This window comes from Periophthalmus magnuspinnatus, chromosome 10 (assembly GCF_009829125.3).
Source record: "Periophthalmus magnuspinnatus isolate fPerMag1 chromosome 10, fPerMag1.2.pri, whole genome shotgun sequence".
NCBI classification, from domain to species: Eukaryota; Metazoa; Chordata; class Actinopteri; order Gobiiformes; family Gobiidae; genus Periophthalmus; species Periophthalmus magnuspinnatus.
This window is the reverse complement of record NC_047135.1, coordinates 30,686,517-30,700,846: the sequence shown is the minus strand read 5'-3', so window position 1 is coordinate 30,700,846 and position 14,330 is coordinate 30,686,517. Positions and strand designations below refer to the sequence as shown.

The following is a 14,330-nucleotide window of genomic DNA, read 5'->3' as shown; positions in this document are numbered from 1 at the left end:
TTTATTTTTGTAGGAGTTGCTGTCATTGAAAAGTGTGTATGACCAATTCCTGGTGGTTTACTCTGTTATTGACATTTAATGAAATCTGAGGCTCAACAAATAGACAAAAACACTTTACTGGATGTGATGCCTCCAACAGGAGTCTTTGGCACTGTTTTTCAACATGTTATATTGGAGGAATCCTGAAAACATTGCACTACATTACAAGCAATAGCCACTGAAAAGCAGGGTCCTTAAGAACTATGACTTCAGCTGCTAAGCACAAAACAAGCATCTGCTAAAAGCATATTGTTTAAGGAATATGGGCCAAATGCAAAGTACAAGTATCTGTACTGTCAGAGTACTCCGCTTGGGACCTGGCCTACTTTCTGCATCTGGAGCCATGGGACAATATTACTGTACCTGAGTGTGACAAGTGCCAGGACTCGTCAGTGTGCCATGGGAGACAGACCTCAACATTGCATTGTGTGATGGAGCCAACGTTTAAGTGTGCAGACTGGACTAAGCAAGGCAGCTTTGCAAACAAACAACAAACTTAATTTGGAAAATGACAGAATGTATAAAACCTCTTCAATTAAGTGAAATATTATCACATATATTTTTTCAATCTCATAAGAAGCCTGAGGTCTGCTGCTATCATAGTTTTGTAAGGAATACACTACTGATGCACTAACCGATCCTGACCTGTCCCTGGGCCAACTCTGTTTCCTGCTGATACAGGTTTTAAAGCACCACTTTTTGGATTTTATTCTTGTAATTGTAAGTGGCTGTGGCTACAAGCTAACCAAAATCTGATTTAAATATGTTTTTAAGGAAAAGAAATCAGATATTAAAGAACATGCAAAACTGCACAACTTGATGTGAGTAATTGTGATCGGGACCGTGATTAGAAAGAAATAAGATGATTTAGCTGTTTACATTTCCTTTTGATCATCTTTTAGCTCTAATCTGATAATAATCAGATTTTGAGCTTGCATGTAACCAAAGCCAGTGTCAGTGACAAACTGTTACATTACAATTATGTTGAGTGGAGCCTGCTAAATGCACTGTAGTACCTTAAGTATATTTTGCAAAAGTTGTGGGATAAAATGTTATATTTATTGTGTTTAGAGGCAAATTATTCTCAAAGAATTAAATCATTTCATAATTTTATGGTAAATTATGTAATTACATTATTTTTTCTTGTAACTGAAAAATGTTAACTACTTTAAATTGTGTCTGTGCAAAGCTATATATGATGATACTTTTAAAACCTTTTGCAACAGCTGGCCTCCACATCTGCTGTCATTGTATGTATTAACTATTTCAGCATCGTCTAATTTATGTTTCTATGTGTTACTAAGTGAGAAGCCCAAATCCAAATAACTGCTCAAGTGCACTGATGCATTATTGTATGTCAATGTATAGAATTCACTTAATATCATATTTTCTTAAAGCCCGAACTTATAATACATGCAATTGTATCCCATGTTCTTTCCAAATAGGCTGATGGCAAAATCAGAAATGTTCACCTAAGTAGGGCCAGAGTGTTAGTCGACTCATTGACATCCATGTTTTTATGTTAAAATACGTGAATATATCTGAGAAGGATGCCACTTATTTTAGGCACAAGTAAAAAACAGGCATCTGCCAGTGCCTTTTTTTTTTTTTTTTTTTTTAAACAAGATATACAGCCTATGGTCAATACAAACTGCTTCAAGTTTAGTTCAGATAATAAGACCATGCACACACATAGGCCTATTTTGTAACAAATGATGAAACTGCCAATTAGGATTAATTCATATTCTTGATCTAGAATTGGTAAGCTTTCAAACATTAAGTTTGCTGTGTTACATAGGCAAATGGATATAAAATGGCCATTCTGGGGACATTCTCCTCCCACAAATGGTTCCATATGTCCCAGTTTTATTAAAATAATTCACCCTACGTGATTAGAAAACTCCATTAAATATTTATCTTTAGATTAAAACAACAATTGCCTATAAATTAAAGAGATCACTTAAAAAGTTAAAACTTCTATTTGTGAAGAATTCTGAGTTACATTTTCTCCTATCAAGCATTTTGTTAAACAAGAAACAGTTCATTATGTACTTCCATAAGAAACATCCAAAATGAAAGTTCACAAATGTTGAACTCAATTTTGAACTAGACTACAGAACTTGAAGAACTTGAGCAAGTTCACTTTGAGCTCATGTGATGAGACAGATGTGTAAAAACACGTGTGGAGAAGCCAGTGAAGAAGCTGATGGCCGACACTGCCCCTAACATGCAGCATGTGTTGGTCTTGCAGACGCCTGGGTAACTGCCCCTTCCTGACTGGCTGCTTGGGTCAGTATATTCTGATACATCACAGTGTCCAGCTCAGTGTGAGAGCATGCAAAATTTGGTTTTAGAAGTTATTCAACAGTATTCTTAAGTGTAGCATAAAAAAGAAAATACATGAAGAAAATGTCTTTCAATGTGTACTTCATACCCCGGGCACAAGGTGGCGACATGTACTTCATAATTACAGCCTGTGTTCAGTTTAAGAGGCGGGCCACAAATATAACAAACTGTTCCATATGCAGTTTTTAAACCAACAGTAATTCGAGGAAAAAATGCGAAGAATGAATTCAGCCGTTTGAGAATGGTATCTATCTAGACCTACGTTTTGAACACCTAGCATAGCCTTCAGGAGCAGAACGAGAGCAACACTGTGGAATGTTAGCGTCAGTGGCTAAAGCTACGCGCTAACAGTGGCTAACAGCGGCTAACAGCGGCTAACAGCTGGCACCCCGGAAGGCCGCTGCTTCGCCGGGTGGGGATTTAACTTTCTCTCAGCAGCACGTCTGGATTAAAGCAACGTCCAGTCCTGAGCGCTATGTGTTATTACAAACCGCTATTTGTGTAGTATTGGTCAGAATGGATTCGTCTGTGGGCTTTGGGATAAGCGACGAAGTATGCCTTGCAATATCCTTTTTATAATAAGCCATATGTAACTATCCTGATCTCCTTGGCTAATGTTAGCATGATAGCAGGTAAATAGTGTTGTTGGCAGATGTTATCCTTGTGATTGATTTGAGTATTGTGTAATACCACAAGTGCATAGCATTCATTTATTCTCTCAGTATGGGTTGAACCAAACACGTTAGACTTACAGGCACACAGGTGTCTTTATGTTTATGTGTGTGAATTATATTAATGCCACTTAATGACTTTTTTTTATTTTTTTATATTTGCCATATTCTGGAATTTTCTGAATAGTCTTCTCTTTCTGCATGGTTTTGGCCGTGTACGTCTTCAATCATACTTACAGCTTAACATTTGCATGTACAATATTCATTCCATTGCTTCACATGAAAGTAACCTGGTTTGAAGGTCTGCACACATCCCCATATCTGTCATATTGTTCCTTGATCACATTGCTCACACGGTGAGAGGTCATGAGTTGAGGTCAGGCCTGAGGGAACCCAGACTATTGTCTCTCATTGAGCGCTGTGGTCACTTTTTGTAAGTATCACTCAGTTTCACATACACAGACTTCATATAGGTGTTGTGAGTGCAATGTAAAGAATATTTTATAAATAACACATTTTATTAATTACTAATAGGGTAGTAACTGCTGTGCCTTGCTTTGCATTAAGATTTCAGTGTTGTTTAGTTTCAGAGAGGTGCACTCTAGGTTGCATTAAAACACCATTATATCCACTACCAAGTTTCTCTCTGCCATTTATTCAGAATTCTCCACTAGACCCTGGCCCATAATTAGACTCACATGGATGCACAAGGCCGTGCTTAGCTAACTATGTTAAAGCCACGCTGCCCTCAGGAGTCAAGTTTACATAGAAGAAACCAGGTGGCAGCCGTTACGGTTTGCAATCCTTATGGAAAACATATACAGTATGGTCTCTTAATTTCTTGTAATTGTGACAAAGCCAGGCTGTCACAAGCTGGTGGTGTGTCAGTGCTTGATTGACAGCAGTCACTCTTCTTAGTAGTGTTCTTAAACTGTGTGTGATTTGTGTAATTGCTAAACACACTTTGTTGCATAATCCTTTTGCTACTTAGCAAAAAATGTAAACTGTAGAACTGGTAGTTGTGAGAGTCTGTGAAAGAATCAAGTATAAGGAACTTTCTGCTACATTTGGATTTGGAAGAGCTGAATCATTTTCCTGTTTCCAACTGTTATCACACTTTGCTGAGCATCCTGCACAGAGCAGAGCTCTTGTTAAAATATGGCTTTGCCCACACACATCACAGTTTTGTTCATAGTAGAGCTTCAGCAGTTCTCTTAAACATATGTATGTGCATGTAAAATTAACTTCTTTTGTCAGCTCATTTTGCAGTTAATATTGTAACCAGTTTAATACTTGTTGCATGTTTTTGCCATATTTATTTCACCGCAAACTGCTTCTTTAAGATGCACGGATTTCTGATTTTCTGATAGATTGCTCTGACACCTTGGATATTTTTCTTCCCCTATGCATTATATTAGGGACTGCTTTTTTTACTTTGCTTCTTGTGCCTCTTTCATTCAGATTGTGTGTGTTGGCCACTCCTGACGCTGTTGTCTCTCGACCTGTAGCCCAGCTTTCAATACCTGTCAATGCCAATTTTGAGTTTCTTCGAGGTAGGTGGTTTTAAGATATAATATTATTGTATTTTTTTATTTGACAATCTATTCCATTATATTCAGAATTATATGAAACAAAAATAGACATGGCAATAGTAGATATGACATTGGCTCAATATTTGTCCAATATTTGTCACAATAAATAAAGATTACAGTTAGAGATTGACCGATGTATTTGTTGGCTGATCTACCAGACTTATATTTACACTTTTTACTGTATCGGCTATCAACCTTAAGTCTCCACCAGTGGCAAATGTTTCGTTTTGGTTGATCTGCAGCCTAAAGAATATACTTAGTTTTATTTGAACACTTCTGTGCAAAGTGATAACTGCAGAAAACGTGACTACACAGATCTGTTATAGGTTTGTGGTAAAAAAGGGGCTGTTGGTGAGTTTGTAATAAATTTAAATTACATAAGTTGGGGAAAATAGTAAAAATTGGCCCCACATATTGGCCCAAAAATATTGTATTTGAGTTTACCAGCCATCAGTTGCTCTGGATTCTAAACAACTGGCATCAGCCATGAAAAAAAACATTTTGGGCAATCTCTAACTACGTCGTAGCACTTGTCAAGGTTGTAAAGACCATTATTTTTAATCATTATTAAATCATGTTCTCCTGTTTCTCTTTTCAGAAGCTGAGGAGGCTCTTCTAATTGACTTTTCTGCAAATTGTAAGCACTCATTTTTGTCCTTGTCTGTGTTTTTGTGCCCTTATTGTCTGAAACCTGTGGCTGAATGACAATGAAACTGCTTTATTATAAATCATACAGACCAAGCACTCACCCTTTTGTTAATAATCACCATTAACAGATGAACAAGTTTTGCCTTTAGGCAAATGTCTCCCTCTGTATGCGGCAGCAGGCGGTAGTCATGAGTTACCATGGCCTTCTATAGGAATGTCCTAGGGCTGATGTGGATCTATGCTTTGCTTCTAGTCTCTTTTTTCAGTATAACCAAATGCGTGTAACCTATCTGTGTCTTATGTGCCTGCAAAGCCTTTGTACGAGTACGAGTCAAAGGAGACAAGAGCCCTGAACTGCTTTTAGAATTTCAGGACGATGAACGTACCCAGCTCTTTCTTACGCAAGTGAAGAGTGCTCAGGAGCAAGGTAAGATTGTCTGTCTGCATTCTCAGTCATTCAATAACCCATGTAACTTGATCTTAAGATCCTTTTTTAAATAAATCACTCATAAATACATTTTTTTGAAAGTATTTTATTTTATTTTTTTAGTTCAATCTAAAGTTGTAAAACCGGAAGTGATGGAGCCGCTAGCACCAGCTGCCCCGAGAGGTCCTGTGCCTATTCCTCCTCAAAGAGGAAGTAAGGTTTCAAATGCGAGCTCTGGAGTTGGCCCTCCAAGAAAGAACAGTTCTCTGCCCAACCTCAACAACTCTTCAGCTCAACAGAAAAAAACAGGTTTGTTTGAATATATGGCTTCTAAACAAAACACGCTCATTATTTTACACTTTTGTTTTCACATTATCAGATCCTGTTCACGCACTTGCCTCAGACTTTGGTTTTGACAGCAACATTAACCACACTCTTAAGGTAGAAGAAAAGAAGAACCAGCAGAATCGTTTGGTAGCCACCAGAGACCCTCCCCCTGTTCCTCCTCTCCCTCCTCGCAAGGCCTTCTCTCCATCCAACCCTCTCCCTCCGCTACCCGTCACCAAGGACAGAGCCGCCTCGTTACAGACTAAAGAATTTTACGCAAACACCAGACCAGAGTAAGCAAAAAGCTAATCAAATAAATACACGTGACTCTAAAAAAGAAACAAAAAACTAACAACCCTTTTCATAAATCTATGTCAAGCTTTGACCGTGTGGACAGATCACCCTCTTGGTCTGACAGTCCGACCACTAACAGCATGAGACAGGCCATGTTCTCGAGTCAGGCAGGGCAACGCGAATACGTCATCAAACACAGGCTGATCAAAAAAGAAAAGGAGTATGTGGATTTCAAAAACTTCAGGTAAGACTGTTCTATACTCTGTTTTATGTTTTCACTTGATTATAACAATAATTGTGTTTTCATTAGATTCTTTACAGGTACATGGAACGTCAATGGCCAGTCTCCAGACAGCAGTTTAGAGGCATGGCTCTGCTGTGATCCAGATCCTCCCGATGTCTATGCACTTGGGTTAGTAATTTGTTAAGCCAAGTAGTTTTTTTTCTACATAGTTCATTTTTTTGTCTTTTGATTTTAGTTTTCAGGAACTTGACCTTAGCACTGAAGCTTTCTTCTACATGGATTCCTCTAAAGAACAGCTGTGGTTGGATGCTGTGGAGAGGAGTTTACATACCAAAGGAAAATATAGAAGGGTACAAAATTCACAAAATTACCAACTCTCCTATTCAGTGACAAAATATTAGTTTCGGCATTATGATTAATTGTCTTCTCCACAGGTTCGAGTGATTAGGCTTGTAGGAATGATGCTGGTTGTGTTTGTTAAAAAGTCCCATTTAAATCAAATCAAAGAAGTTGCTGCTGAACATGTGGGCACAGGAATTATGGGAAAAATGGTAGGTATCAGTTGCTTCATGAATGCTTTTTATCCAAAGATATTATAGACTGATTCATTCCTTTTTTCAGGGGAATAAAGGGGGTGTTGCCATAAGGTTTGTTTTCCACAATACAAGCTTCTGCTTTGTGAATTCACATTTAGCAGCACACGTGGAAGACTTTGAACGGCGCAACCAGGACTACAAAGACATATGTGCACGCATGACCTTCCACTTACTAGAGCATCCCCCACTAAATATTGTGAAGCACGAGTGAGTTCTGTAGGATTCTTTGATCAAGGAGGATATTAAGTATTAACTGAAAAATGGCACTCGATGGCTCAATTTCATTCTGAACGTTTTATTCTTTTCTGTTTAGTGTTGTTATCTGGCTTGGGGATTTGAACTATCGTCTATTTATGTATGATGCATCTGAAGTGAAACGGCTTATATCTCAAAAGCAATTAAAAACACTCCAGGAAGTTGATCAGGTGAGGGATTGCATCAATGAAAGAAATATTTTGGTTGCAAGTATGTAACAGGAGAATTCATTTGTGTCAATTCATTTCCAGTTAAATATCCAGCGATCAACCAAAAGAGCCTTCACTGACTTTGTGGAGGGAGAGATCAATTTTCTTCCTACCTATAAGTATGACCCAAAGACAGATCGTTGGGACTCAAGGTAAAAAAAAAAAAAAAAAAAAAAAAAAAGGTTGATGTTTGAATCTCACTTATTGCCAACAAGGATTTCATAAACTACAGTAGAAGGACTCTGCACTGACATGAGCTCAGCAGAGGTGTATGTGTTACTAATGGCTGACCTCTTGTTGATTTTCCACAGTGGGAAGTGCCGTGTCCCGGCCTGGTGTGACAGGATCCTGTGGAGGGGCACCAGTGTCAGGCAGCTTGAATACAGGAGTCACATGGAACTGAAGACAAGTGACCATAAACCTGTCAGCTCTCTCTTCGAAATTGGAGTAAGGAGTTATTCAATCAAATGAAATAGTCCCAAATATGGCTTCAATCTAAGGCCTGTAGTGTTTGTATTTTTATTGTTAATGCAAATATTATTGTATGAAACAGGTCAAAGTAGTACATGACCAGCGCTACAAAAAGGTGTTTGAGGAGATTGTTCGAGAAATGGACAGAATGGAGAATGACTTCCTCCCGTCTGTGTCCCTGAGCAGAAGAGAAGTATGAAACCCTATGTACAAGTTAAGCAACATATTTTACATGCATTAATGAACAGTATTTTTAACACTGCTTCCACTCTAAATCCCACAGTTTACATTTGAGAACGTGAAATTTCGACAGCTTCAGAGGGAACGCTTTCTGATAACCAACGATGGACAGGTCCCTTGTCATTTTACTTTCATCCCTAAGCTCAATGACTCTCAGTACTGCAAAAACTGGCTCCGGGCTGAACCCAGTGATGGACTGTTGGATCCCAGTAAGTTGTTTTTTATGTTTTCCACCATAATTTGTGTAATAAACAAATATTTTCTAGTATTGTTGCCTTACATTTGAACTTTATCCAAGCAAGCAAGCACAGCAAAGTTGTTTTTTTTTATATATTGCACCTTTCACAGTTGAGGAAGTCACAAGTGCTTCACAACAAGAAGTTAAAACAAATAATAAAAATTATTATTACATACTTACAACAACAGTCACTACAACAATATGGCAGTCGTAGCAACCCCTAAAAAACTACAGGACCTAAAACACTTGACCAAACATGTGCATTTTGTGTTGGCATCAGTGGTGGAAAAAGTACTGGGAAATTCTAGTCATGTACAATTACTTGGCTAAAAATGTACTATTGTAAGTCAGTACTGTTGCCAAATTTATACTGAAGTAAAAGTGTAAAGTATGCATAAAAATGGCTGTTAAAGTACTTGTTACTTTTTTGAATGATTATAGCAAATTTTAAACTGCAATCCACATATAACAGAGCAATGTTTTTCTGTCTCTTTATATGTGTAGAAGGGACCAAAACATAACTAATTACACTTACATGGTGGGAATTATACTTAGTTATAAGCACATGTTCAAAAATCTACTCAAAAAGTACAATTACCTCCAAAATTCTAAGCAATTATGTATTTGTAATAAGTAAATTTCCACCCTTGGGCAATATAAAGATCGCGGGCTGCTAACATTATAAAAACTTTGAATCATAATGTCTGTTTTTGACCAGGTGAGACTCTAGAGATTTACTTGGAGGTGTACGTGAGTAAAGATTCAGTCACTCTGCTGAACTCTGGGGAGGACTCTATTGAGGACATTCTGGTGCTCCATCTGGACCGGGGAAAAGACTACTTCATCACTATCTCCGGCAACTACCTGCCCAGCTGCTTCGGGACCTCGCTGGAGACGCTGTGTCGAATGAAGAAGCCCATCCGAGAGATTCCTATCACTAAACTCATTGATCTGGTAAGAAAACTCAAAAATAAATCCATCATAAACAACAACTTGTGTGTGAAACCTCTAATAATTTATGAAGCTGCATGTTTGGTTAAAGTATTTCTCCAGTTGTTGTTAATCATGAGCTGGTATAAGTGAGGACCTGCTCACTTCAGGGAAACCCACTGGGCCTCAAAGACTCTAAAATGGGACAGCATATATTATCTTTCCGTATATATTTTTAGGTCTAGGCTATGTCGTCTTTAGGAACATGGAAGTTGCAGGGGCAGTAAGGCTTCTAAAGTTAGATATTATTACATACGTTGTTGTATATCTTTGCATACACTTGACACTTTCATTCTTAACCTTGCTTCTATAGGTCTTTTATGACTTGATGTGGCTTTTATTGATACTTGCAGCTGATGCCATCAATATTCTCTGAGGGTGTGATGCTAACTGAAGGTAGACTTTAATCTGAGCTTTGTTTTAACACAATCTGACCATAAAGAACTGACTTGGTTGGAACTACAACAGGTGAGATGATTTGTACTCTTAAACAAGTCTCTAGCTAGCATTAGCCAACAGTTTTTCCAGCTAGTCACTCTCACCTTTTTGTTGAAAATCAAACTCCTAAACTGGACCATGGACACTCATATTGATCAGACTCCTCAAAATGTGTTGTTTACTCCCTTTTGTATTTTTCTTGAATTTTCAGACTGTCCTAGAACTTTTTGGCAGTGTTTGTTAATGTGTGCATTGTGTCTCCTTGTTAAACGCTGAACATTCACCTATAGTGATACATGTAGAAATCCCAGTGTCATGTCACTGCAAAGTATCAATATCCAGCCTTTTATTCCTAGATTTCCTACTTTTCAATTTTCCGTTTTTGTAGTTTGAAGCTCTGAATTCTTTGTTTTAATGGCATCTTGCACTTTCACTTTTTCTACTTCTTATTTCCCTCCATCGCCTTTTCCTGGCTTGATCATTCATTTCTGACTGTCTGTGGTTGTGGGCTGACTTCTCTCAGGGTGAGGACAGCTACATGGACAAGGTAAAACATTAACCAAAGTTATAACTGCTTTATGGCATCATATATTACATTTGTTCATCTGGATCTTTTGTTGTTTGGTGAAGTCTGTTAATGTGTAATTACGGATGTATTGTTCAAGGGTAAATTTCTTGGTTCAAATTAAAGTATAATAAAAGTACCATATTTGCCGCACTATAAGGTGCACCTAAAAGCCTTTAATTTTCTCAAAAACCCACAGTGCGCCTTATAGTGCGGCAAATATGGTACTTTTATTATACTTTAATTTGAACCAAGAAATTTACCCTTGAACAATACATCCGTAATTACACATTAAGAGACTTCACCAAATAACAAAAGATCCAGATGAACAACTGTAATATATGATGCCATAAAGCAGTTATAAGTTTGGCAGTCTGCAGAGTGTATTTGACATTGTGCAGCTGCATTGGGTACATCTAATATGTGACACTTTCTTTAATTTTCACTACTAATATAAAATGTGTAGTTTGTCATAGCCCTAGTTACTTGATGCTCTCTAGGGCGTTTCAATATAATCAAAGAACACTGTATTTGTTTGGATCTCATTCCTCTGTCTGATGCACTAAAAGCCCAGGTTCTCTTTTGAGTTTGGAACTACTGTGAGAAGTGCCTCTCTTCTGCCCTTAATATTTCACAACATAATTGTGAAAGTCATGTCATGCAACAGAAAAGGTCATGTCATGCAACAGAAAAAGACATGTATATATTTAATTTATAACATTTTCAAATACTAACAAAATAATGTTATTGTATCAGGAAAAATCCAAGGTGAATTTTCTGATGATGGATGGAGGAAATGGAGAAGATCGGCCTCTGAATATTCCTAAAGAAATATGGATACTTGTCAACCACCTGTTTACAAAGTCATGTGATCAGGTAACAACGATTGTGGAAAATGTATTGGTTCAGGCATCTCAGCTAGAGCTTTGCCCACAGTTGCTGTTTGCTTTCCTGCTTTTTTTTCTTTTAAGTGGATTTCATAATCTGTTGATAAATTAATTAAGACGAAAATGTTGGCTTGTTAGTTTGTATTTAACTGGAATAAAAGGTGTTGGTGTTTTATGTTTTCTAGGAGGACCTTTTCCAGACGCCTGGTTTACAAGAGGAGCTACAGAATATCATTGACTGTTTAGACACAAGCATTCCAGACATTGTCCGTATCCTTATCATGAAGTTTAAGGTTATCGGCTCATTGTGCTTCACAAACTAGAGCAGAGGTCTGCAAACTTTTAACAGCAAAAGAGCCACATTGGCCCATTTCAAACCAAATGAAAGTCAGAACGAGTTATATGTTTTATTATACAAGTAACGAGACAATATGAGAAAAAATTTAAAAGAAGTAAGTCAACTGTTTGCAGCTATTAATGTTATAAAGAATATGTAACATTTGTATTTATGTAAATCTTGTGGAGTTATTTGAAGTGTTGTAGGGGTTCTGGGGGTTTTGAGCAAGTTATATGTAATTTCCTGCATTCTGGTGTATTTTATTTGTAATATCTACTCTACAAAATTATCATTCTTTCCAATTTTATGCATGGGGTTTGCCCAGACGAATAGTAAGAAAAAATATACATTTTATACATACATTAAAAATACTTTTTTTTTTAAATGTATAGAGTGAATACTCTTTGGTATGCTACAAACACTATCAAATAAAACTTAATAAATAAAGTATACCCCAATATTTATTTTCTCAATCAAAGTGCAAAGAGCCGTACTGGAGCCTTTAAAGAGCTGCATGTGGCTCTTTAGAGAGTGGTTGCAGACCCCTGAACTAGGGAATAATACATTTACATTTGTGTTTAATTCAGTTGTAATGTGTAAGGTGTGTATTGTAAAGTGGTGCATGGCTATTTTTGTATTTTTCTTTGACTCTGCCTGTAGCTGGTTGTAATCACTCAGTAGCTGAAGCACTGCTGATTTTCTTGGAGGCTTTACCAGAGCCAGTGGTTTGTTATGAACTCTACCAAAGATGCCTAGAGTGCTCGCATGACAGCCGGCTCTGCAAACAGGCAAGGACTAGTTGAAGTTTTTAGTCATATGATGGCTTAAATAATACACAATATAACATGATTTCTGTTTTACTTTTCAGTTGATATCTCAGTTGCCACGGGCTCACCGCAATGTGTTCCGCTACTTGATGGCTTTTCTGAAGGAGCTCCTCAAACACTCTCACAAAAACAACCTAACAGCCAATCTATTGGGTATGGAGTTATTGTACACCTGTGTTGGCTTGTATGTCAAGCTCTAACTATTCTTTTCACTGTCTAATGTTCTATTATTTCATGCTTCAGCTACACTCTTTGCCAGCCTCCTTATCCGGCCCCCTCCCAACTTCATGGCCAAGCAGACATCACCCGACCGTCAGAAAGCCATTGATTTTATCCTGGGTTTTCTTATGGCTGGAGAGGAGGATTGAAACTGCTGTGAAACATAATTTAATTTATCGCCTTCAACCAAAACAAGTACAGTTATTTTGCACCTGCCTTTCTTCAACTGTTAGCGGTACTTTCACCTATGTTTGACTTAAATAGTGGCATTTTGGTAACGAATTGTTCTTAAAGTTTACCTGCTGAGGCTGATTGTGCTGCTGGGAGCCTTGTGGGAGGTTTCAAACTGATGCCTATGCACTTTCAGAAGACTGAAAGGACCTGTGCCTCCAGACTAGAACTATTTTGGTTTTACATAAATACATTGTAAATAGTGAGTGGGTTGAGTGGGTAAACACTAGAAGGGTCATAGAATGTTACACTAAAGATGAAGCTTTCTCTAAAATAGAATGAATATTGAAAACTTTTAGCAGAAGATATCATTTTCAAACAGTAATAATGATTCATTTTGACAATCATCAGAAAACCTTTCCAATAATTTATCATCATTCTACATTTATCTGTTATTTATGCATTTCCGGAAGGGGCTTTGTCAAGTAGTTTTCTCTGTTTTATGTTACTTGTTTTTATCATTAATAAGAAAAACACTCTTTAAATGTTTGCTGTGCTTGAGGATATGATTATGTATATTGTAACTGCCTTACTGAGTTAATTTCACACTAATGTATTTAAAAACACTCCTTATTGCCCAAGTTGAGACCTCCTCTGTGTTGTGTCTGCAGTGATGTACATAGTGTGTATTTCAATGTTAGGACGTGATGCTGTCAAGAAAGCGGTACTGTTCACTTATTGTCAAAGTTTACTTTTCTTGGTCTCTGTCACCACAAACGCTAAAAACATTTCATCCATTTAAATGTTATGTCAAAACAGGTGGGAATAACTCTTTCATGTATTTTGTAGCTATTTAAGTTTAAGGTTTTTGTTGCATACTAAATTGTCTAAATCAGATGTAGTGTAATTTAAACTCAATTCTGACAATCATACTTTTCTATTTTCATTTGTCTCAATTTTTTCAGCCTTATTTTATCATTATATACTTTAATCACTAGATGTCTCCCTAGGTATCTACAATTAATAGTAGCTCAATAATTTTATAAGCACCATGAAGACAAAGAGGTTTATCTGAAACAAATCTAAGTCTTATAAGTTAGTTTGGGTAAAGTCTTTTCAACTTTTAACCATCTCTGTGAGTCTTTTCTCCTCGACCATCATGAAATCACTGTCATGATCATTCAGTGTAGTTTATCATTGTATCTGATGATGTAACGGTGTAGTTCTGTGTCAGACTGCCTTCACTTCAACTTTTGTAACTTTAATTTATTTAACTGAAATAAATCTGTATGTAACTTA

General features: G+C 37.2%; 3 protein-coding genes across 4 annotated transcripts in view; all 3 read left to right on the top strand.

Moving 5' to 3' along the window:
- Window positions 1-1,516, top strand: part of klhl3 (kelch-like family member 3) — a 6,190-nt gene extending 4,674 nt beyond the window's left edge. The window contains 1 exon segment of the mRNA XM_033973479.2: window positions 14-1,516. Within this exon segment, the coding sequence (XP_033829370.1) occupies window positions 14-42 (29 nt within the window). The 3' untranslated portion in view covers window positions 43-1,516.
- Window positions 1-5,744, top strand: part of maea (macrophage erythroblast attacher, E3 ubiquitin ligase) — a 24,218-nt gene extending 18,474 nt beyond the window's left edge. Inside the window, exon 10 of the transcript XR_008648839.1 lies at window positions 5,724-5,744. The gene's annotated coding sequence lies outside the window, so the exon portion shown is untranslated. The remainder of the gene's footprint in view (window positions 1-5,723) is intronic.
- Window positions 2,543-14,330, top strand: ocrl (OCRL inositol polyphosphate-5-phosphatase). 2 transcript variants are annotated; one of them, XM_055224617.1, is made up of 23 exons: window positions 2,543-2,797; window positions 4,518-4,609; window positions 5,247-5,285; window positions 5,610-5,723; window positions 5,847-6,032; window positions 6,103-6,343; window positions 6,430-6,588; window positions 6,655-6,756; window positions 6,824-6,938; window positions 7,023-7,139; window positions 7,210-7,391; window positions 7,498-7,609; window positions 7,691-7,800; window positions 7,960-8,095; window positions 8,202-8,312; window positions 8,403-8,568; window positions 9,316-9,551; window positions 10,549-10,572; window positions 11,347-11,466; window positions 11,663-11,747; window positions 12,475-12,602; window positions 12,683-12,794; window positions 12,885-14,330. In XM_055224617.1, exons 5-23 carry the CDS (start codon window positions 5,876-5,878, stop codon window positions 13,007-13,009), a joined length of 2,538 nt encoding a protein of 845 aa, XP_055080592.1. In that variant the 5' UTR covers window positions 2,543-2,797; window positions 4,518-4,609; window positions 5,247-5,285; window positions 5,610-5,723; window positions 5,847-5,875; the 3' UTR covers window positions 13,010-14,330. The 2 variants fall into 2 exon arrangements, with proteins under 2 accessions (XP_055080592.1, XP_055080591.1); XM_055224616.1 differs by having other exon boundaries at window positions 2,543-3,017.

Bases quoted from the DNA above. Each gene is read 5' to 3' on its own strand.
- ocrl (XM_055224617.1), top strand. From the start codon at position 5,876: ATGGAGCCGCTAGCACCAGCTGCCCCGAGAGGTCCTGTGCCTATTCCT. The intron at 6,033-6,102 runs GTTTGTTTGAAT...TCACATTATCAG, and splicing joins AGCTCAACAGAAAAAAACAG to ATCCTGTTCACGCACTTGCC. The intron at 7,610-7,690 runs GTGAGGGATTGC...ATTCATTTCCAG, and splicing joins CACTCCAGGAAGTTGATCAG to TTAAATATCCAGCGATCAAC.